Source organism: Camelus bactrianus, chromosome 21 (genome assembly GCF_048773025.1).
Source record: "Camelus bactrianus isolate YW-2024 breed Bactrian camel chromosome 21, ASM4877302v1, whole genome shotgun sequence".
Taxonomy (NCBI): Eukaryota; Metazoa; Chordata; class Mammalia; order Artiodactyla; family Camelidae; genus Camelus; species Camelus bactrianus.
In genome coordinates this window covers 16,456,492-16,478,780 of record NC_133559.1, presented here as the reverse complement: position 1 = coordinate 16,478,780, position 22,289 = coordinate 16,456,492, and the positions used below count along the sequence as shown (strand labels likewise).

At 50.7% G+C, this 22,289-nt stretch overlaps 1 protein-coding gene and 1 pseudogene across 3 annotated transcripts in view; both read left to right on the top strand.

Moving 5' to 3' along the window:
- Positions 1 to 20,761, top strand: part of CD247 (CD247 molecule) — a 79,838-nt gene extending 59,077 nt beyond the window's left edge. For 2 of the 3 annotated variants that reach the window (XM_010953810.3, XM_074349758.1), the window contains exons 2-8: positions 13,613 to 13,716; positions 14,915 to 14,971; positions 15,538 to 15,618; positions 15,931 to 15,966; positions 16,791 to 16,847; positions 18,299 to 18,340; positions 19,585 to 20,761. In XM_010953810.3, the coding sequence (XP_010952112.2) occupies positions 13,613 to 13,716; positions 14,915 to 14,971; positions 15,538 to 15,618; positions 15,931 to 15,966; positions 16,791 to 16,847; positions 18,299 to 18,340; positions 19,585 to 19,650 (443 nt within the window). In that variant the 3' untranslated portion in view covers positions 19,651 to 20,761. The remainder of the gene's footprint in view (positions 1 to 13,612; positions 13,717 to 14,914; positions 14,972 to 15,537; positions 15,619 to 15,930; positions 15,967 to 16,790; positions 16,848 to 18,298; positions 18,341 to 19,584) is intronic. The other variant, XM_074349759.1, reaches the window with a different exon arrangement.
- Positions 6 to 13,605, top strand: LOC141574378 (mitochondrial carrier homolog 1 pseudogene; annotated as a pseudogene).
- Positions 20,762 to 22,289: the final 1,528 nt, after the last annotated feature.

Sequence of the window (22,289 nt, the reverse complement as noted above, 5' to 3'; positions counted from 1 at the left end):
TAGGGCCCAGACTTTGGCTCCCTTCTGCCCCAGGGTCTCCCTTGGGTTGCCCGGGCAGCTCAGCTACCAACGCCCAGAAACCTGCTTGGCCTCTGGGGTGCGTTAACTCGCAGAAGTAGCAGCATGTTTGGAGCGCGGTCGGGACAGAGCTGCTCTCACCTAGCAGGGTGGGTTCTCATGTCAGGGATGGTAGCAAGGAAGGACTTGCGTGTAAAAGCGTCTATTTTCTGCAGCATTAGATAATAGTAACAATAACACCAGTGCTATTCATCAGCAGTTCAAATGTTCATGCATAAATATATTAAATTTTCCCCAAGTACCATTAGGGTGAAGTTTTCCGTGTATTTAAAATACTTCCAAACCCCAGCAGGTCATCACCAGAAATGTACTGAGCCACAGGGTCTTTCCTCGATGAATGCGTCTCTGTCCCTCTACCTTCTCCCTGCCTAGAGCTGTGCCACACACACCTTGCTTGGTTTAATGGTTCATGTCATTTGTTTTTGTTTGAGTTGTTTAATATTATAACTGTATTATACTATCGTAGAGTTTCAAAGAGCACAAAAATGTGCAAATTGGAAAATAAGTAAAATTTCCCCAACCTCCTCCTCCTTTACTCCTCACCAGAGTTAACCATGGAAAACATATTTTGTGGATATAGTTACCCATATAGATAGGTAGGTAGGTAGGTAGATAGATAGATAGATAGATAGATAGATAGATAGATAGATAGAAACATTTTTATTATGATGAACAATGTTGTACAACTATCATCACTATCTATTTCCAGAAATTTTTCTTTTTTTAACTGTCTGATAGTTTTTAAATTTTTAAAATTACAGACTTAAAGTAATAGTAATAGTAATAGTAATAGTAATAAATAATACACTACTTTTGGTGTGTAGTTTTATGAGTTTTAAAATTTGGATAGATTCATGTAACCAGGATCACAAATAGGATGCAGAGCAATTTCCCTCTGAAACTTCCTGATGTATTTTAGAGGTTTATATATTCAGGACTCAATCCTCTTTTGTATATGTGATTTCAAGATATTTTCTCCCAGTCAGTGGCTTCTTCCCCAAAAAAGGAATGATCTTAACAAATTATATACAGAACTTGTACACTGAAAAGCTTAAACCATGTTTACAGAAACTAAAGAGACCTAAATGGAGAGATTTATCATAATCATGAATGTTTCCAGAACTTTTTCATCATCCTAAATGGGAACTCCATCCGTATATGTGTTTATGTGTATATAAGTATACATATGCAGCCTAATTGATATGCCTTTTCTTTTTTACACACAAATAATATACACACTATTCTAGAGCTTGCTTTTTTCATTTAATTATCTTGGCAGTCTTTCCGTAGCAGCGCATGCAGAACTATCCATTGTGCATGTGTATGTTTTTTTTTTTTTTTGAACTACTATATATGAATATACCAAAATTTATTTATCGGTTCCTAGTTGGTGGACATTTATGTTGTTTTTCTTCTTTTTTTGCTCCTGCAGATAATGACGCAATAAACATCTTTGTGCATACATCTCTGCCCACTGTGAGGGTTCAACTGCAGAATAAATTAAAGTCTCAGAGAAATGGCAAAATTCCGCCTGGAATTTTTATGTGAGAGGTTTGCTCTCGAGTGGATTTCTTTTAAATGGTGCTGATGTTCGAGAGCATAATGCGAGGGCTGTGTGCTGTGTGAGAAAGAACAAAGGCCTGCCAAGACCCGGCCTCTCACCCAGGCTCTACTCCACATGCGCCTCGGGACTTCCGGAAGGTCATTTCACCTCCCTGACCTTCGGTCTCTTTATCTGCAAAGTGGAGCAAATAAGATCTGCCCAGCTTACTTCACTCCCCTCTTATGAGAATCAAATGAAATCAAGAATATAAAAGGGTTTTGTAAACTGAAAGTGTAGAGCAAATGTTTCTTTATGACCATGATTGTTATAGAGTCAACCTCTGGAGTCACAGGAAAGCCATGGGTCCAAGTTGGCAGCAAGAGGAAAGAAAGAGTCCCTCTTTCTTTCTCTTGATATAAAGATACTGATATAGACATTGACATAGATGTAGACAGATTGTATATACACTTACATGCATATATGTATATATACACACACGCATACATGTATACACACGTATGTGTATGTGTGTAGATATAGATAAAGATATAGATATAGATATAGATATAGATATAGATATAGATATAGATATAGATATAGATATAGATAGCACTCTCTCCCTGTATATCTATCTATACTTTATTCCATGCCTGGCACAGAGCAAGTGCTGTCCACTGAAATGAGAGACTTGTCCTCTGGCCTTGAGGGGCTGCTGGGAAGGTGGAATAAGTGGAAGGAACTGAAAGGGGAATTCTGCTGGCCAGGGGAGGTCACTTGCCTGTCACTGTCTTACTCCCAGAGCATCAGCAAAGGCGTCGCCTCCCTCCAGTCTCCTCAGCACCCTGTGCCTCTCTCTCGATGGGAAGATCTGTTTACTTGCTCACCTCCCTGCTCAAGTGCAGGCTAGCTCTGTGTCTTGACTTGATCCTCACCACGGGGTTCTGAGTACCTACTAGGTTTCAGGCACTGAGCTAGCTTCTAGTTTAATGCAATATGCCCCTTCCTTGCAATTACGCAGAAGTGAGGAGTTACGGGGGTTGTTTATGGAGAAGGAAACCGTAATTGTTAGGGCTGAGTGGCTTAAACAACAGAAATTTATTTTCCCACAGTTCTGGAGGCTAGAAGTCCGAGATCAAGGTGTGGGCAGGGTTGATTTCTTCTCAGAGCCTCTCTCCTTGGCTTGTAGACGGCTGTCTGCTCTCTGTGTCTTCGCATGGTCTTTCCTCTGTGCGTGCCTGTGTCCTAACGGCATCTTCTTATAAGGCCACCAGTCATACTGGATCAGGGCCCATCCTAAGACTTCCTCTTAACTTAATTACCTCTTTGAAGACTCTGTCTTCACATACAGTCACAATCTGAGGTACTGGGGGTTAGGACTTCAACATCTAAATTTTGAGGGAACACAATTCAGCTGGTAACAGAAACAAAGGCTTGATGGTCATACGTGTTAATGAAAGATGAGACAGCAAAAGAATGAACGGATTTGCAGCCCTTCAGTAGAAATAAAGCCACTTTCTGGGTGGAAACCTTAGCTTGGTTTATAGGGCAAGGGCAGAAAAAGATAAAGATGACTGCCATTTGGGTGAATGAAGACAAATCACGGAGGACCTCTAGAGAGTAGGCCGGGCCCTGGCAGTGCAGCCCGGACAGACCTCAGGCCTGCCCCGCAGCTCGTCTGTCCTGCGTCTCCAGGCAACCCGGGGGCCCGAGGTAACAGTGAGCCAAGTTTCCTCCAACTGGCTTTAATTTTTTTTCTTTTAAAATGTATTCATGTTTTTGAAATTACAAACAGTGTGTATTTGTTGTAAAAAGAGAAAATCCTGCAATTGCTCCTCTCATTAAGAGTAAAATCGACTGACCAAGGAGGTTCTAACTAATGCCCTCACCCTCTCGTCACCCTCTAAACTCATTTTCAAGTGGTCTCTCTCATTCATGCCACCCTGGCCATACCCACCTCCTTGCTGTTCAGACACACCAGACCTGGGACCACCACAGGACCTTTGCACCTCCTGCTCCTTTGCCAGAAGTGTCCTTCTTCCCCATATCCTCATAGCTGTGGCCTTCTGACTACCTGAGAAAATGGGATCCATCTCTTCATCATTTTTACCTTTATTTACCTGACCAGTAGTGAGACTGAGTGTCTTTTTATGTTTATAAGCAATTCATTTTTCCTCCTCTGAGAATTGCCTACTTGTATCTTTTGCTGATTTTTTTCTCTTGGACCAGTTAGCTTTCATTTTTTAAAGTATTATTGATTCAATTATAAACCTGTAAAAGCTTTAGGAATGAAGCTTTTCATCCTATAATTTTTTACAATGATGAAAAATTAGAAATAAATGGTCATTGATGGGGAATGACTACATAAATAGTGGAAGGATTATTATGCAGCCATTAAAAAGGATATTCAGTAAAACCATAACATGAAATATGAATATGTGAAATAACATAAAAATATAATGTTAAATTATAATGCTAACTAAACATTTTATGTAGAATGATTAGAATTTATAAATAACCAATACCTTGGAGGACAGTCTGCCATCATGTCAATAGTGGCTGCATTTGAACCTGGTATTATGGGTGATTTTTATTTTTCCTACTTTCCTGCACTTTTATAATGAGTTGATTTACTTGAAAATAAAAAAGTGATTACAGAAAAAAATTTTTTAAACTATTGCCCAAACCATAACAAGTTTAATGGAAATAAAAATATAATAAGGGAAATATTTACTCATAGTCCTGTTACCTGTATGAAATCAAACAGCTCCTTTCCACCCCCATTCCCTTAGAATTTTTGTCTATGAATATATAATTTGTAGGTGGTTGTGACCAGATGATTAACTTTACAATGAAACATGAATATTTGAAATCCAGCACTGAGGAGGGGGTTGAGGATACTGGCAACCTAAAGTGAATAGCAATAAATTATATTATCCTAATAAATGATGGAGACTTGTTCTGCAAGTCAACGTGATTAGGGCATCTCCAAGTGGGTCAGCCTTTATGGGCATTGGCCAGTGAGGGTCCTGGCCTCGCATTTGATAGCAGGCCAGTGATACCTGTTAACCCCCTAGCATTTTCAGCCCCCTGCCTCCTTAAAGAAAAAAGGCATTTTTAGAGTCAGGATATCATCTACGAATGTGGATCCTTTGAGAAAGAAGGTCTCCACTGCCTGGTGAGGAACCCTTCTCCCCATCCCTGAAGACCAGTAAGTGGTCCAAGGGCAGTACCAAGTCTGGACCAAATGATATCTAGATTATGGATTCAGACAGGCCTGGGTTCATCCCTGCCTCTAGACCTTAGGTGTTAATAAACCTCTCCAAGTCTCAGATTCCCCAGTTGTAAAGTCATAGTTGCTGTTAGGACGAAATGAGAAAACTCACACCTACTTCCTGGCATAAAGTAAATCTTCAACTGGAGGTTGTAACTATTATCCTATGTATCTAGTCTGTATCTTTCCCACTGCAGCAAAAGTTAGTTGCTCAATGAAAGTGAGCAACTCCCTTGAGCAGGAGGTCTGGCTGCCTGGAGTGCTGTGGTCGATGGGCTGGGCATCACCCCCAGCTCAGGCACCCCCATCGCTGCTGCCACTGCCTTCCTGAAAACACATGACTTCCTGTTTTCTAAATTCTTAGCCTGCAACACCATCACCCATTGTGTCTGAGTCTGGGGGTGGGGCTGGGCAGCAGCAGGACCTGGGGCTCAAGGCTGGAGATACACAAGGTGGTCAGGGAGCTTGGTAGCTGTCCGCTCCTGCCTGAATCGTACGCTATTAGTATTGATACCATTAGTGCCTATGGACTGAGAGCTTACTAGGTACCCAGCCCATTCCATTCACCTCGCTCAGCCTGGAGGTAGCTATGATCATCCCATGTGCACACAGCTAATTAAGTAGCAGGGCCAGGTCTCGGACTCAAGATGTCTACCTTCAAAGGATTTAGTCTTGCTGCGATGCTAAACTGCTTCTTATTAAGAGAGAGACAAGCTGGACACGGGTGGGATTTTAAAGGCCCTATGAAAGTGGGAGAATCTGTGTTCTTCATGCTTCTGGAGACAGAACTAGGACCAAAGTTGTTTTTTCAAAGCTCTGAGAATTAGCACTCTCCACCAGTAACTGACAGGTGGTGAGCTCTCTGTTACCCGAGGTATTCAAGCAGAGGCTTGAGGTATCAGAGAAGAAATTCCTACAAAAGATGGGAAGCTCTCTGGATGAGAGAAACCCCAGAGGCACCAGGATAATGTGGAGAGACAAGGAACTCTGTATCAGACGAACCTTGAGAACTTTCTAGCTCTGTGACCTTTCTGAGCCTCAGTTTCTTCATCTGAATAGAATTGGCCGTAATTTTGCCCATATTAATTAGTTCTGAGGATTAAATCAGAAAACGCAAGGGCAGAGAGTTCCCTAAACCGTACACTGAGTGCAAACGTAAGTTACCGCGTTACCATTTTGTGAAGCCGGGAGTTCTCAGAATGTCCGCACGTGATTGTGCTCCTGCCTTGTGCCAGGCAACGTGTGTGTGTGTTATCCTCATACACCCTGAAGGGTGAGTCACTCCATCTTGAGCTGGGGATGCTAACCAGGTTCCATCCCCACCTTGGCATGAAGGGGCGGGAAGCCCAGGTCCATGCCTGCTGCTGCTGGTACCTCCAGATCCTCTATTGTAGCAAAGAAGGTCACTTTAGACCTGCGGGCTCAGCAAGTGCCACCAGGCCGGGCACTGCCCTGTATACTGTTGTTTCATTTCATCTGCATAACTGCCCTGTGAAGTCAGTCTTATTCAAACCCTTTTGCAGGTGGAGGAATTGAAGCTCAGAGTGTTTAAGAAAGCTGTCCCAAACCACAAAGCCAGTAAGCAGCAGATTCAGAATTTAAATCTTAGCCTTTCTGGCTCTAAGGCCTCTGCTCTTTCCTCTTCTTAAGTGGCACCGTCCGTGCTTAGGTGAGGAGGGGAAATAAGCAAGTGAAACCAAAATGCATCATCTGTGATTTCCAGGGCTTGTTGGGGAGGGAGGCACGATGGGAAAAGTTCACAAGCTGCCGTGACTAAGTGTCAAAAGCCGGCAAAGAGTAAGGGCTGTGAATTGAGAGCTGGGTTGAAACTCTGCGTTCTGTACCCAAAGGTGAGGTGCACCTAAGGCAGAGTGGTTAGACAAGTACCCGGAATCAGGAGACCAGTCGTCCCAGCTCGGCCTCTAACCCGCAGGTGTCCTCAGGGAAGTGACTTGATTCCACTGGTCTCAGGTTATCAGCCTGGGAATTGGACCCAGTAATAGCCCCCTTCCTACTTTTTGGGCTTTCATGAGAATCAAATTTGATCAGGCACAGGAAGTAACTTTAAAAGTAAAAATTGGGGTCCAAATGGGAGGGATCCTTACTAGTGGGATGTGAGGGAGTTCAGCAGATGCCCTGCTCCTAAATAGGATTTGCTGGAGGGGGACATGGACACCAGGGTGTGCCTGCAGCTTGGGGCAATGGCAGGACAGAGAGGATTAAGTCCTGTTCCCCCTGTTTGCAGAAGCTCACAGCCTGCCTGGGAGGTAGACAAATAACACAGCTCAAACACAGCTCAAATACAGCTCGCCCAAAGAAGCCAGACCCTGTTGGGGTGGGTGCCTCCCCCAGGCTGACTTCTGGGGCCCCAGACTCTTCCTGTTAATGGTCAGTGCCATGAAACGTCCTAAACTCAGGGCTGTTGTGAAGATGACAAAAGGGTGTACAGAGATCGCTGGGCTGACTCTCACTAATAAGACTTGGAACATTTTTAGATTCAATGAGCCGTATGGATAGCTACACCGTGATCCATCTCTGGTTTCCCCTGGAGCCTCCTTTGGGCATGTCCTGGGGCCTGTTCCAGGTATCCTGCGTCAACCAAAAATACCGCAGGAGACGGCAAGTAAGAAAAGAGTTTATTTGGGGTCTTAAGTATTCAGGAGACACAGATTTGAGTAACCTGAAATGAGTGTTCCGAGAGGGGACTTGTAAAGACAAAAAGTCACCATGTCGTTAAATGTTGCCCTGTGAGCACTGTGATGGACTCGGACGTGAGTCAGAAGATACTCATCCTTAAGGAATCACAAGTTGTCTTAGAGTCGAGGGGTCCCAGAAGTGGGCAGTCTGTCGTGAGTTACTGTAGGGTAGGTATCTTGAGTTTCTGGATGACATCATCAGGTCAAAAGGTCAGATTCCATCCAGGCTGGGCCGTGCATAAGTCACACTTTCTTAACGGCCTCCCAGCTCCATTTTATAGAGCTCTCTTAGCCATTCTGACACAATTTTGATTTTCCTTTCACACCTGCTACCCTGCGGGAAGGCTCCAGCTTACTGCGCTTAAAGTAAAAAGCACAGAGGTGCCCTGGGAGCTTCAGATGGGAAGTGGTGCCCGGGGGGTGGGGAGCTGGCAGTGGGGGCTCACGATTTGCTGCCTGGGCACTGCAAATGTCCATGCCACCCTGGGCTGCAGGATGGACTGTGCGTCCAAGGGCCTGGGCTCCAGGAACAGTGCACTGAGCACTGAGGCTCTTTTCAGGGCTCAGCCACCCTCTGCCCTATGTGATAGGGCCCCTCCAGATGGATCAGGAGCCAACGCCCCCACCACTGGGACCAACTTACTGGGGAGAAAGGTCCTCTGTCTGCTCAGCTTCTTCATCTTCACCAAGTGCATTGTGCAAGTTCTGAGGCCCCCAGTGATGTCCAACGCCCTCTCCTCTATGACCTGGGGCAGTAGAAGAAGGTTTTCCCTCTGGATGAGGTTGAGCAGGCTTCCAACAAGGTGATGTGTAGGCTTCGCTTCTTGAAGAGAAGGAGAACGCCTCCGGGTGATGATGCAGTATGTGCCTGGGATGCTGGCCCACCCCCTGCTTGTCATCTCAGTGAGCTGTGTGGTCCAGTCTGGGGACTGGAGGCTAAGTACAGTGGTATGCTGAGCTACACTGGGGAGATTTCCAGGAGGAGGGCCTTCTGGGATTCTTTGTCGGGTTAATCCCTCACCTCCTGGGAGAGGTGGTTCTCTGGTGGGGCTGTAAGCTATTGGTCCATGTCATCAATGCCTAACTGGTGGATGACAGTGTGATGACACGGGGGCTAGGAAACACCTGGAATCCAGGGTCCCAGTTCAGCCAGGCCCTGGCCATATGGAGCTGCACCCAGTTTGTGATGGGGACCACAGCGAGACTGCTGGCTGGTGATCTCCTGGTCGTGAAAAACTGCGGGCTGCAGGCCAGGCTCCCCTTGGTCCCCAGGGTTCCAGTCCGCTGCTGGAAGCACCTGAGTGTGCAGGGCCAGTCTTCCCAGGCTCCAGACTGCTTTTCCTCCGGGGACTATTGGGGTTGTACTTTGGCCTGAAGTAATTAGAATCACCTATAGAACTGCTCTGTCTCAGCCTGGCCACCTTGAGTGAGGCCTGATCTGGGAGCACCTGCGAGACAATTCCAACCCAGCAGCACCCAGGTGTGCTCCAGCCCAGCTGGGCTTCGGTTCCATACCTGCCATGTGTCTGTCCTGCTGTGCTGGTCCAGGGGGCTTGGGGCTGTGTCCTGTGGATTGGGTCACCTGTTGGACCTGGGTAAATTGGAGTGGGGTTGGGAAATTGGGGTAGAATCCCTTATTTCTCAGTTTTGCTGAGCTGCCTGGTGCCAGGGGGCCAGAGAGCAGCTCCTGGAGACCTAAGTTGGGCGGGAAAAGGCTCACAGCGTCAGATCCCACCCCCAGCTCTCACCCTGCAGCTCAGCTGAGAACACCACGTTCCTGCTTTGTGAACAGGGCGAGATCCCCTTTCCTGAGGCCACCATCATGTTCAGGCCTGGGCTGGGAAGCTATTGCTAAGTTCTGTCTTTGTTTTCCTCAGCACTACTTTTCTGATACACAGGCAGCACCCCCTGAATGGGAAATCATGTGACTGCTCAGAACACAGCCCCTCATCAAATGCTGGTTGGTTTCATGGTGACACCTCACATGCAGGGTCTGGTTACCTGTGCAGCTGGGAGCACCCAGAAGCTAGGCAGATCAGTGTCCCTAGTCCTAACAGGCTTAAAATTTCCTGATACAGTTTGACCCTTTCTCCCTCAAATAAATGTATGGGTGATGATTTGGGACAAAAAAATCACAGTGACAACAATAGCTGACCTATGGAGCACTTATTACATGCTTGGTCCTGAACCCCATAATAATTATCTTAATTAAGCCTCACCACCACCTAATGAGACAGAGAATATTATTACCCCACTTTACAGATGAGGAAACTGAGGCTTAGAAAAGTTCAATACGCTGTTCAGAAGTGCACAAAAATTACAGTGCAGATGAGAGACTGAGGCTTTAATTTCGTTCTTTGTCTCTGTTTGGCAGCGAAATGTATACTTGTTGTAGGGTGTGGCTGTGCTGCTATGGAAGGCTGTGCACGAGTGATGTTACAGCTCTGCATCTCAACCCTGCCGGGCACCAGCCCATGCTCATACCCAGACCCCACCCCGGACCAATTAAATGAGAACTTGGGGGGTTGGGGGGTGATTCACATATGCAGCCAGGATTCAGGGTCTGTGTGAGAACCCTCAATCAGTATCTGGGTACTTGTTCAAACACTGGGGTTCTCCTGGTGCTGTGGATCTGGGGTGGGGGACAGGAGGCGCATGAGATAAAACCACTTCTCCAGGTGGATAGGAAAACAGCCACCATATAACCCCATCAAATGCCTGTCTTTTAAATTGAATGCAGAAACAAGATGCACAAGTGGCTCAGGGAAAGAGGCGAACAGGTCTCTGCCTTGGGGGTGGAGGGGGCAAGGAAGAAGCTGGACTCCTGGGAGTGTCTATGATTTGTACCTTTGAGCTGGCATCTTGGAAAGCTGTCTGCTGTTCAAGGGAAGCCCCTCCACTCTGGGCCTGGCCTCTTAAGCTAAGCCATAAACCCCATGAAGGCAGGGACTCGGAAGACCCTACCGAAATGTTAGACATCATTGTCCTTATGAAGGAAACTTACAGAAACACCCACGAATACGTTCTCTTACTTGATTCTCACCACACCCTTAAGGTAGATAAGATTATCCACTGTTTTACAGATGGAGAAACTGAGGCACAGACTGGTGAAGTGACTTGTCCAAGACCACACAGCTACCTAGTGGCAGGGGAAGGACTAAACCCACCTGACACCCAGTCCAGGGCTCTTTCTATTTCAACATTCTCTGACATCAGGCAGAAGTCCAATAAATATTTACTTAATCACGTAATTGAATTAGGTCCTGGGTCCCTCCAAGGAACTTTCTGGACTATCACTGCCTTCCTCAGGCCTATCCCTCCCAGCACAGACACAGCTGGACTAGGGAGAGAGAGAGTCCCTACGCTGGGAAGTGCATAGCGATTAATAGCCTCTCCTCGACCAAACCACATACAGCATGCTTGTCACTGGTCATAAAATCATGCTGCTCTTTAGAAAGAAAGAAAGAAAGAAAACTTGCCCCTATTACTTATCTCTGGGGAGGCTCTCAATCCCCGCCACCCCCGCCATGCTGGTTCTGCACAACACCAAGAAATATTTCTTCTTATTTGTTCTAAATTTACTGTCCAGTAATTTTTCTGTTCTCATTTTATGTGACAGGCAACTGAGCGATTTTCTCCCAACCCTTTTTCTGAATCTCAACCACCTCCATAAATCGCTGCTGACACCTCCTCTCCAGTCCTAAAAGAAAAAAAAAATAATCACCCCAGCTTTGGTGGCCTTTGCTGGGGGGCTGGCTTGTCTCCTAGAGACGTTCAGACTCCCACCTTCGGTCAGTGGGGGCTTCTGGCGCTCCCTCAGGGCCAGAGGGCAGGCCAACCTTGGGTGGGAGGGGCCCTGGCATCATCCCTGAAAGTTCCCTCTGTTTAGTGAATGTCTCCCCTGGGCTCAGTGCTCTGATGGTGGTGTGGAGGATGAGCCATGAATGAAGGTGCAGCCATTGTAATCCAGTGCTGGCAGCCTGGATGGAGCAGGTTCTGGTCACCCAACACAGGCTGTCTGTACACTGCAATTTGGGAGACAAGCTCTGGCACCTCCATCAGCACAATGCATTCTCACTAGGGGCTGTGGCAGTGACGGGAGTCCCATTCCAGCAGTTGTTGAGTGGAGCGGGTGGTGCTAGCAACCGCAGGGCAGGAAGAGGAACCAGCCAGAGGGAGGGCAGGAGGGTGGAGCCCGAGGAGCCGGGCTGTGTGGGGAGAAGGCGCGGTAGGGACTGGATCTGAACTGCTAGGTCAGGGCTGGACTTTGCTCAGAAAGACTGAGAGGTTGATGGTGTCTGAGCAGGGACTGAGAAGTTTACAGAGATCATTGCCTGGGGCCAGCAGGAGTCCTGAGTTAGGGAGGGAGCCAAAGGTTTGAGGACAGAGGGATTGCCGGGGCGGGACTCTGGGGCAGCCTTGACTAACCCGCTCCCAGGCGTGCAGGAGAAGCCAAAGCGCTGCTCCTGCAGGAGAATGGGCAGGGCTGGGCCCAGGGGAGGAGGGGAAAGGGAGGGGAGACACGCTGCGGGGGGCAGTCCAGGGCTGCCTCCCACTTGCTGCGCGTGCTCCTGGCTAAAGCTGAGGTTCTCCGTGCCTCCGTGTCCGTGTGGTGCTGTTGCGAGGATCTGACAAGTTGTTACATCAAAGCAGTGTCTGCTACGGAGTGAACACTAAAGAAATGTGGCAGTTTTCACCCCGGTCAAGAGAAGAGGCAGCTGACTTAGGATAAATAACTCGCTCCAAGTCACATAGCTAGTAAGGATAAGGCAGCGTTCAAGTGCACGCAATCCATTCTCTTAGCCCCGACGTAGGCCTGCAGGCGGCCAACAGAGGGCGCCCCGGCCTCGGGAGAGGAGGCGGCCGCGGGACCTCTGCTCCTATCAATACCAGGCAGGGGCGGAGTGAGCCGTGTACTATGCCCCGTTTTACAGCTTGGATTTCCGCACACTTGCCTGGTAGAAAGAACAGTCTAGACTAAAATATGTGTCTCCTCACTCACAGTGCAGTAAGATTTCAAATAAAAATGCTTTTATTTATTGTACCCCCTTCCTCAACCAGATTGCATTCCAATGCCAGTGCCAATTAAATATGCATACTATAGTTTGACAAAGGCTATTATGGCAGTAGGGATTAGGGGTTCCTTGGCAATGTGGGGTGGAACAGCCTAAACAGAGGGGACCTCTGAGCAGCATTTTGTAGGCTGCATCAGATGGTTGTATTGCAGGGAGAGACTACATAGAGGGGACAGAGGCAGTCTGCAAGAGCAAGGTGTGTCCTGGGAATGACAAGTGTGGGGGAGGGGAGCAGAGAGGGAGGGATGAGGCTGAGGATTTGGAACTAGGACTGGTGAGCAGGGAGATTGCCAGGTTCAAGAGTGGAGGGGGGACCACCAAAGCACCTCATCTCATGAGACCCCTCAGGGCCCAGGGGAGGGAAGCCCAGCACCAGATCCCACTGCTCAGTGCCTGACACTGAGGAAGCAGGGAGTCAGGAAGGAAGAGTTAACCCAGGTTCTCACAGTCCTAATTAAGTTGAAATTAAGAGATTGAAATCATCTCTTTTGAACATCAGTCCCGTTCTCCGCCTGTGGGTAAGCCTTAGGGAGCCACAGACCCTAATCCCCGTGGTGGTACCACTCATCCAGAGGTGGGCATCTTACAGAGGAGTCCAGACTGTGTGGTTCAGATGGTGCTCACAGCCAGCTGGGCTCCCATGCCCTAAATAGCAGTCCTGTGGGCATCGGACAGTTTCCCCTTCCCATCTGGTTTCTGCCTCGCTCCTGTCTTCCAGAGCTCATGGCCCCACCAGGTGCCATGTTGGGGCACTAGGTTGTTAGGGCAGGCTAGGTTTTCCCAGGGGCTGGTCCCAGTGGGTAGAAGAGTGGTTGTGGTCAGAGGGGTATGGAGAATGGATCCAGTCCCCTGTCATGATTTCCTTGACCAGTCATGGCCCCCTCGGGGTTGTGGGGACATGTTGCACCACCTGGGCTACCTGGTTGACCAATCTCATCTCCTGACACAGCGGCACAGACCTTCGGCCTGCTCGATCCCAAACTCTGCTACCTGTTGGATGGGATCCTCTTCATCTATGGCGTCGTTATCACTGCTCTGTTCCTGAGAGCGAAGGTGGGTACCACTGGGCTCTGGGGGGGAGGGCATGGGCTCCCCAACTCAGTGAATGTTCAGATGGGACTTGGTCTTGGAAAGCCTCAAGCTTAGGTGGTACCTGAGACTTGGTGTCCATGGGCAAAGCAGGGACCAGCCAAGTGTGAGCACTGGGTGGGCTGCGGAAGTGGGGGGTGGTATCCGGCTGAGCTGGACAGAGTGGGAAGGCAAGCCTGGTGCTGGTGCCTTAGTGAGGAGCCAGAGGATCAAAGCATCCCAGGGCAGGGGCTCTGCCAGCAAGAGAGGGGGTTATGCTTCGGGCAGTGAAGAACAGGGAGGTGGGGACCTGTGGTCCCTTTCCAGAGCCTGCTGTCCAGTTGCTGACCCAGGCCCTGCCAGCCTTTCTCTAGAAACCTCCGCTTCCTCATCAGTACATGGGAGGGTTGGCCCAGAGCCTGGGTTTTCACTTGGTGCCCCTGCGGACCCTGGATTTCTTGGAGGGGCTGGGGCTGCGGGTGGCCATGGCCTGGGCAGAGGGTGGAAGGACTTCTGGGACAGGAAACTCAAGTCATTATCACTTCCCGTGCCTCAATCCATTTCTCCTTTTGATTTTGGAGTTTGGCAAAAAGATTTTGTTATAAAGAACAGAGCCTTACTGATTTTCTTAAGTCTGAACGACGTTGTTCTAGGTGATCTCTCAGGTGGCTCCCAATGCTCTGAATCGCTAAGCCCCTGGAGTTCACCTGAGGCGGCATGAACTGAAAATCGAGCGAGGCGATGTGCCTGGGCCAGGTCCTCGGGACATTAAGCTGGCGCGACCCAGCGCAGCACGGAAAGCACCCTGAGGCGGAGTAGAGATAGGAGGTGGGACCTTGCGCAGCCACCGTCGTCCCCCGAGCCCCGGAGGGCGGGGCCTGGAGAACTTCCCGGAACCCGGGGGCGAGGCCCGCGAGCCCGGTGCTTCTGGCGCTTCTGCGCACGCGCGAGGCCGCGGGCGGGGGAGAAGAAATCGCAGCGGGTGCTGGGGGCCGACGCCGTATCTGCACTTGACCCCTGGGAGGAGAAAGAACACTTGAGATCAGAAAAGGGGGCCCCCACACCACCGGCCCCCGCAGGGGCCCAGCCGCGGCAGGCAGGGCGCGCGCCGTTGGCCGTCGAGGAGCGGGGCGAGGCTGCGTGCGCGGGGCGTAACGCGCTCTCTCCCCGCTTCTCCATCCAGTTCAGCGGGAGCGCGGACGTCGCCGCCTACCAGCAGGGCCAGAACCAGGTCTACAACGTAAGTCTGCCTCTCCCGTGGAGCCCCGCCGAGAGCAAGTGCAGCCCGCAGCTGGGGCGTGGGGAAGACAGAGGCCAGGGGCTCGGCTGTACGTCTGGTCCACGGCTGCCAGCCCTGCAAGTCGTCTTAACCTCCCTGGGGCTCAGTTTCCTAACCCGTAAAACGGGGATAGTCAGCGTGCCTGCCTCGTGGGGTTACTGCGAGGATGCCACGCACTAGCGATTTGATGCACGGAAGGCGCCTACTTGGTGTAGTGCCTGCTCCGCGGTTTCATAGGCCAGAAGCGATGGGGGTGGAGAAGGAACGTCTAAAATCTTCCCTGCGGTAGGGAAGCGATCTCCCCGTGCAATGGGACTTTGGTCGAACCGATGATCACCGCTTTCCCCTGTCCCCCGCATGGTAACGCATGTTCTTTGAGATGTTCTTGGAGATGATGGTACCCCATGAATCTCCCAGCCCCTGCTCTTTCCTTTGTGAGCCACCACCCAGAGGGGTCTCCCAGTCCAGCCAGCCCCATCCTCCTGAGCTTCTCTTTCTGGTCTCTGATGCTTTTCTCTCTGTTTTAGGAGCTCAATCTGGGACGAAGGGAGGAGTATGCCGTTTTGGATAAGAGAGGGGGCCTGGACCCTGAAATGGGAGGGAAACCGGTAGGGCCTTAACTGTCTCTGCACCTGTGTGTGATGAGAGGGTGTGAGTGTGTGTAAGGGCTCAGCCGGGCAGTGAGGAGAGGACTCCTAGGCACTCTGCCACACTCTGCCACTACCCTCCACTGTAATGTGAGAGGCCTGGGCGTGAGGACAGGGGGAGGCCCTGTTTCCCGTTGCCCCACAGGGAGGGGACAGGCTGATGGCAGAGCCCACAGAGGGTGTGGGGCCGCGGGGCATGGGGAGGGTGCTGCAGCTCTCCTGGCCTGGGTTCCTGTTTCTCCACCTCTAACTTCTCCCCCTTGTCTCTCCCAGCAGAGGAGGAAGAACCCCCAGGACATCGTGTACAATGTGAGTAGAGGAGGTGTCACATTCTCCCTTGGAAAGTTGGCGGGTAGGGCTGGAGGAGGGCCCTGGATGAAGGCTTTGTTCCCTACTCCGTGGTCTTTGCCTGGCTTGGTCATCACTTCCCTGGGCCAGATAATGCCTCCCCTGCTTGCTGCCTGCAGCGGCTGCTTGTCAGAAGGCCCCTTGGCTTGCCTTCCCTCCCTGCTGTTGGAGTTCCCTTGATAAGCCCGGTGGGGACCCCCTAGGGGGACAGCAACATCAGGCTGGGGAAGCCCCTCTGAGGGGCTCCTGTTCCTTAGGGCTGGAGTTATCCCCTGAGTCTCGCCTCTCATTGGAAAGTCAGCCTCACCATCCTGGATGTTGATCTGGGGCTGCCACAAAAGGGACGTTGTAGGCGGTGACCTGCTGTAAGGAGAGCTACCCCGCTTTCCGTCCTGCAGTTGGCTGACCCATCGCTTATGGTGCTGGCTGTGTAAAGACACAACTAACTCTAGATGATTCTGGAGCTCCCAGTGAGCCCTTGCATTGTCCAACATGCGTGTCCTTTAGCTAGGACTCCACATCTTATCTTTTTGAACCTAACCTGAGTTTTTCAGCTCCGTGCAAAGGGCTGGCAGCTCAGAGAATGTTCCAATGGGCTGAGGAGGATGGAGTTGGAGCTGGTTGTTGGCAAAGATGTTTGTGTGAATAAGGCCTGGAGCCTTGATTGTGGAAGCCTCCCCTGCAACTCCTGACCAAGTTGGGAATCCAGAAGCTTCCTCTTGTAGGAGAGCCCACAGTTTTCTACGTTAGTTGGTAAAACCAGTGTCTCGCACCCTCTTCTCTAGGAGCTGCGAAAAGACAAGATGGCGGAGGCCTACAGCGAGATCGGGATGAAAAGCGAGGTGAGCATTGCTCTTTCTTAATCCCCAAGGATTGGGTGGTGTAGGGGTTGCTCCAGAGAAGTTTCCAGATACCCTGCCACAGGCCTCCAGTCCCACCCCTTCCTCTGATCACCTGCAAAAGCCCATGTGGTGGCTGGCAGAGGCAGAGGTTAGTCCAGCTCTCGCCCACTGGATAGTATGTAAGGTACTACGGAAGGGCTGATGCCCTTTAAGGAGTGAAAACCAAGTTAGATTCTAAGATGCCTGTGCTTTGCAAAAACAGGTCAAATCTGTCACCATTAATAACAGTCATTATCATCTGCACTTGGAATGGCAGGGGCCCTTGTTCATAAATGACTGAGAATTTCTAAAAAGTGAGAACAGAGCATTGAACCCCTCTAAATTTGACCCCTGTGTCACTGCATTGGTGACATGCCTGTGAAGCTGGCCTGGTCAGTGCTTTACCAGACAGATGGTCTCCTGTAACTCCCACAATAACCCAGTGAGAAGTGTGCCCTGCCAGGCACAGGAGGTGCAGTAACTTACCCACGGCCACGCAGCCGGTGAATAGGGAAGCCAGGATGGGAGTGGGCTGTACGTCCGAGCTTGTCCCCACGATGTAGGTGCCGTTCCCAGGGAGCGTTGATGACTAGCCGAGAATTTTGAGAGCATCAGGGAAGCTCGTTTAATTCCAAGCAGTGGGCCATGTGGGCAACTCCCATGTGGACCAGATCCAAGAATCTGATGCCTGGGAGGATCTGAGTTGGGCAGAGCAAGCCTGGGCCTGGGCAGAACCGGGCCTCACCTTACTCTGCAGAGGCCAAGGTCTGACCAGTGGCCCGAGGACCCTTCTCTCCCGGGGGCAGGGGTGCTGGCTGGGGGACAGTCATCTCTTCCTCTCTGGGCGCCCCTCAAGTAGGGCCCTTGGGCAGGAAGGCCACTGCTGACAGCCTGACTTTATGGTTTTTTCTTTTTTCTTTTAATTGAAGTTTAGTCAGTTTACAATGTAGTGTTAGTCTCTGGTGTACAGCACAGTGATTCACTTATATGTATATATATTCCTTTCCATATTATTTTTTATTGTAGGTTATTACAACATACTGAATATAGTTCCCTGTGCTATACAGTAGGACCTTGCTGTTTATCTATTTTTTATATAGTAGTTAGTATCTGCAAATCCCAAACTCCCAATTTATCCCTCCCCACCCTCTTTCCCCCTGGTAACCATAAGATTGTTTCCTATGTGAATCTGTTTCTGTTTTGTAAATAAGTTCATTTAGGTCATTTTTTTTTTTAGATTTCACATATAAGTGATATTATATGGTATTTTTCTTTTTCTGGTTTACTTCACTTAATGTGATGATCTCCAGGTCCATCCATGTGGCTGCAAATGGCATTATTTTATTCTTTCTTGTGGCTGAGTAGTACTGACTGTCTGACTTTCTAACCCTTTTCTTGTCTCGCTCCCACAGAACCAGCGGCGAAGAGGCAAGGGGCAGGACGGCCTTTACCAGGTAAGGGCTGGTGGCAGTGCCTCTGGTCTACACTGCTGCCCTTCTTCCCAGGGTGGCACCGTCTAACCAGGGCCGAGGTCAGGCTCCCTGGTTTTGCTTGTTGGCGGTGCCAGCTCTTGTCAACAGCTGGGCTGGGCAAGCCCGCGACACACATTCAGGCCCGGGGTAACTCCTCTGTCAGTCAGTCCCTGGGACAGGGTTGGGATTCAGCCATTCAAGCACTTGGCTCTGACCTAGAGGCCAGGAGGCCGTGGGAGCGCCGCCCCATCACACCGGCGGCAGCTGCCCGGAGGCTGGGTGGTCTTGTAGCAGAGGATGCCCCACGAGCCACTTCCTGCCACTTTCTCTGCAGCTCTGGGCCCTTGCAGAAGCCTTGCTCTGCCTCGCATCCTCACCCCTAACAGGATGGGAGGATGGGTGAGAAGACTGAAGGAAAACAAATCAAGAAAAATAGCTGTAGCCAGGTACCTAGCTTATGCAGATCAGTGTGAATAATTATGCAAACTAAACGCAGCCAACCTACTTCTCTAAAATATAATCCCCGGTGGGTTCTCTGGGTTCTCACTTGGCTGTTCATGCCTCCCCAAGGCTGTTCACAGCTCGCTCGACTGACTCTAAAATCTCAGGCTGCCCGGCTTGCCTGAGTTCAGGGTGATGTCGAAACGGCCCCCAGGATTTTTCTGTGTGGCTGCTGTTGATCTGTCTTCTGGACCAGAGAGGGAGAGAGACGGTCCAGTGAGGACCGTCTGGGACCAGCCTGCCTGTTCCCCTGCAAAGAAGTGGAAGGAGGCTCAGGAGGGCTGAGGCCAACGAGCCACTCTCTGCCCGTGATACGTCCCGGCTTCCTGGAGGCCCAGGCCTCAGGGACAGCCGATTCTCTGGAGCAGGACTGCCCCCTGTCCCCTGGCTCCAGCTCAGTGTTCCAGCTGGGGCGCTCTCCTTCCTCTGTGGTCTGACAGGAAGCTCTGTAGGGCGCAGCACTTGACAAGGTGGGAGAAGGTGAGAATTTAGCTGGAAAGGAATTGCACCAGGGCCATTCCCAGCGGGACACGGAGCCCATCTCTGCTCCAGCCATGTAGGCCAAGGCCCCCGCCTGTGGCTTGTGGGGATGGTTCATAGGCCCTCAAGCTGGCTAGGAGGTCACAGGCCAGGCTGCACAAGACACCTGCTGGCCTCCAGGTAGGCTTGTGCCCACGTGGGGCTCTTGGCCCACTCACTCTTCTTTTCTGATTTGCTTTCCCTAGGGGCTCAGTGCGGCCACCAAAGACACCTATGATGCTCTCCACATGCAGACCCTGCACCCTCGCTAACAGCTCAGGCCAGACCTGCAGACGCCCGGATTGTTCAAGCCACAGGATAAAGCATTTACAACCCAGTTCACCCATACTTCTCCACCAAAGTATTCCTCTTTATAAATGGGAGGCTTCAAGTTGTAACATTTGGTCATACCCAATCCCAAACTGTCACACAGAATTTCATCCCTGGACACCAGGAGGGAAGGAGTCCGCCAGGCCCTGTCTTGGAGGAGGCCACTGTGAGCACAGCATGTTCTGGGGTCTGGTTTCCTGGAGACCATGGGCAGGCCCCGCTCCCAGCGGCTCCGGGCTCTTACCTGGAAGACGGGTTCCCTCCTCATACCCAGTCCAGCTAGGCTGTGTTTTGTAAAGTCCCCAGAGTAACCCCAGATGTCAGCGAATGTCCTAATGGTCTGTATTGCTCTGTCAGTATTTGAGTGGCTTCGCTCCTGCTGTAAATTTGGCTTCTGTTGTCAGCCAGGGTAACTGATGGTTGGGCCAGGGAGGCTGTAGTGCCTTCCTGTGGAGGGTGAAGGGTCAGGGCAGAGGGGAAGGTGGGCGTGTGTAGCAGCCGGAGGTGACTGAAGTGAGGAGGCAGTGGGGGGTGAGGGATGGGAGCAGAAGAGCCAGAGGCCTTGGGGTGGGGTGGGAAGGGGCCCTCCTTCAAGCAAGCATATATTCCCCCTTGGAGAACTTGTGTGCAGGCCCTGTGGGGACCGAAACAAGCCCATTCTTGCCCTCCGGGAGCCCACATTCTCCCAGGGAAGCCAGCTACGGGGAGACATGTGAAAGAACACAGCGGTGTCATCAGAGTATGAACACAGCGGGGGCGCGAGAAAAGCAAGACCACATTCTTTCCAGGTACTTGCTCAGCTCACCGAGTGAAGGACAAACCTGTCAAGGGAAAGGCCTCGCAGGAAGACTCGGTACCACTCAGACCTAGAAGGATCCCCGAAGACAGTGGCAGGGCGGGAAAAACCTCAGCTGACTTCCTGGGACAGTGCTGTGTAACAGAAGGGCACGTGGCCATGGATGGAGAACCCTCTCTGCCTGGCTCGGTTTTAATTTATACGTGTTTGCTAGCGCCTTACTCTTCTGCGTAATAAATGCTTCAGTGAAAATGCCACTTTGCCGCCAGGTTCCTTTCAGCTGTCAAGCCTGTAATGCTAACTTAGTCGTCAGGAAATCAGCCTGCTGCCCCTGCAGTGGGGACGAAACTGCTGAATTTTGGGAGAAGGAGATGGTTCCTTGGAACTTGTAGATGAGTGAGATGCACCCCCTGGCGCAGAATGCTGCTGCATCTAGCGGGGTGCTGTGCGTGGGGCGACGGAGCGTGTCCGGGTGGGCCAGGCCTTATGCGGAGCCGGGAGAAGGTGATGGGGAGGGAGCCCTGGAGGGCAGGGCTCCCAGCATCAAGCTAGCTTGCAGCTTGCAGGAAAATGAGCCCGAGACAGGCCAGCTGAGCATTCGGAGGTCAGGAAGAGGCAGCATCGTAGGAAGAGGGTGTCTGGGAGTTATGAACAGACACCAGTGCCACCACGCAAAGCCTCAGTCCATAGGGTTTGGGGAGGGATGGAGGACAACAAGATCTTTTAGGTCAGGTTCTCTCACAAAAAGTAGCCATGTCCGCAGCAGTATTTTCTCTGACTGCAGGGGCTGTTTTTAAGGCCCCAACTCATAAAGCCACCAGTTAACATTGGGTAAAGGCTTTGAAATCCAAGGCCTCAGCTATTAAAAGCATCTGAGCATTTGGGATTTCAACAGGAGTGATGTGCATCTCTGCCAGGTGTGCACACGACAGCCCTTGAAGAGAAGGCATTCAATTCGCATCCTGGCCTTAGAGGGGATTCATTCAACCAATGTTGGCCTAGCACCTGTCTGGTGTCCAGGACTTTGCAAGCTACCAGGGAGGGTGGAGAAGTGTCATCACAGAGTTAGGGACTTAGGAACCTGTCATGGGATTTCATCCACCTCATCTAGAAGAACTCAGCATCACACTGCAGTGTCATGACACACACGGAACTGGCAGGTGGGAGCAGAGGTGGGCAGCGATGAGTAGCTGCCGCTGAAGGGGTGCAGACAGGGTGCAGACAGCTTTCGGAGAAGCTGCGGAAGGCTTGATGGAAGGAACAGAGCTCTGAGGGGGACAGAGTGGCCGAAGACTGCGAGCCCTCCTTTCATATCACCTGGTCATGGGGCAAAGGAGTGGAAAATTCCACTATGTTGTTTCAGCTGTCTTTCCACTGACTGACGTTCATTAAGACAAGTGACCGCCTCCTTTGGGGTGCTACTTCTTTATCTTATATTCACCGGGCTTTTTAAAGAATGAAGTTGGTTTCCCCTGTCAGTCGAAGTGGGTTAAGCCTCAACCTGAGACCGACTTTCAAGGTGCAGGCTGTGTGACCTATATAGCTGGCCTGAAAATAAGAGAGTTTGACCCAATTCTGTCAATATTTTGACTCAAGAGGCAAGGAGGAAGGTGGCCTGTAAGCTATGGGTGTGGGAGCTCGCCCCAGGGGTTGGGGGATGCGGGCCGGAGGGCGCACTGCGGTCCGAGCCAGACCAGCACAGAGACAGTGGTGGGGAGCGGACGTGCTGGCAGAACGAAGCCCCGGATCAGGATGAGAGTGGCACTAGTCTTTGGAGAGAGAAAA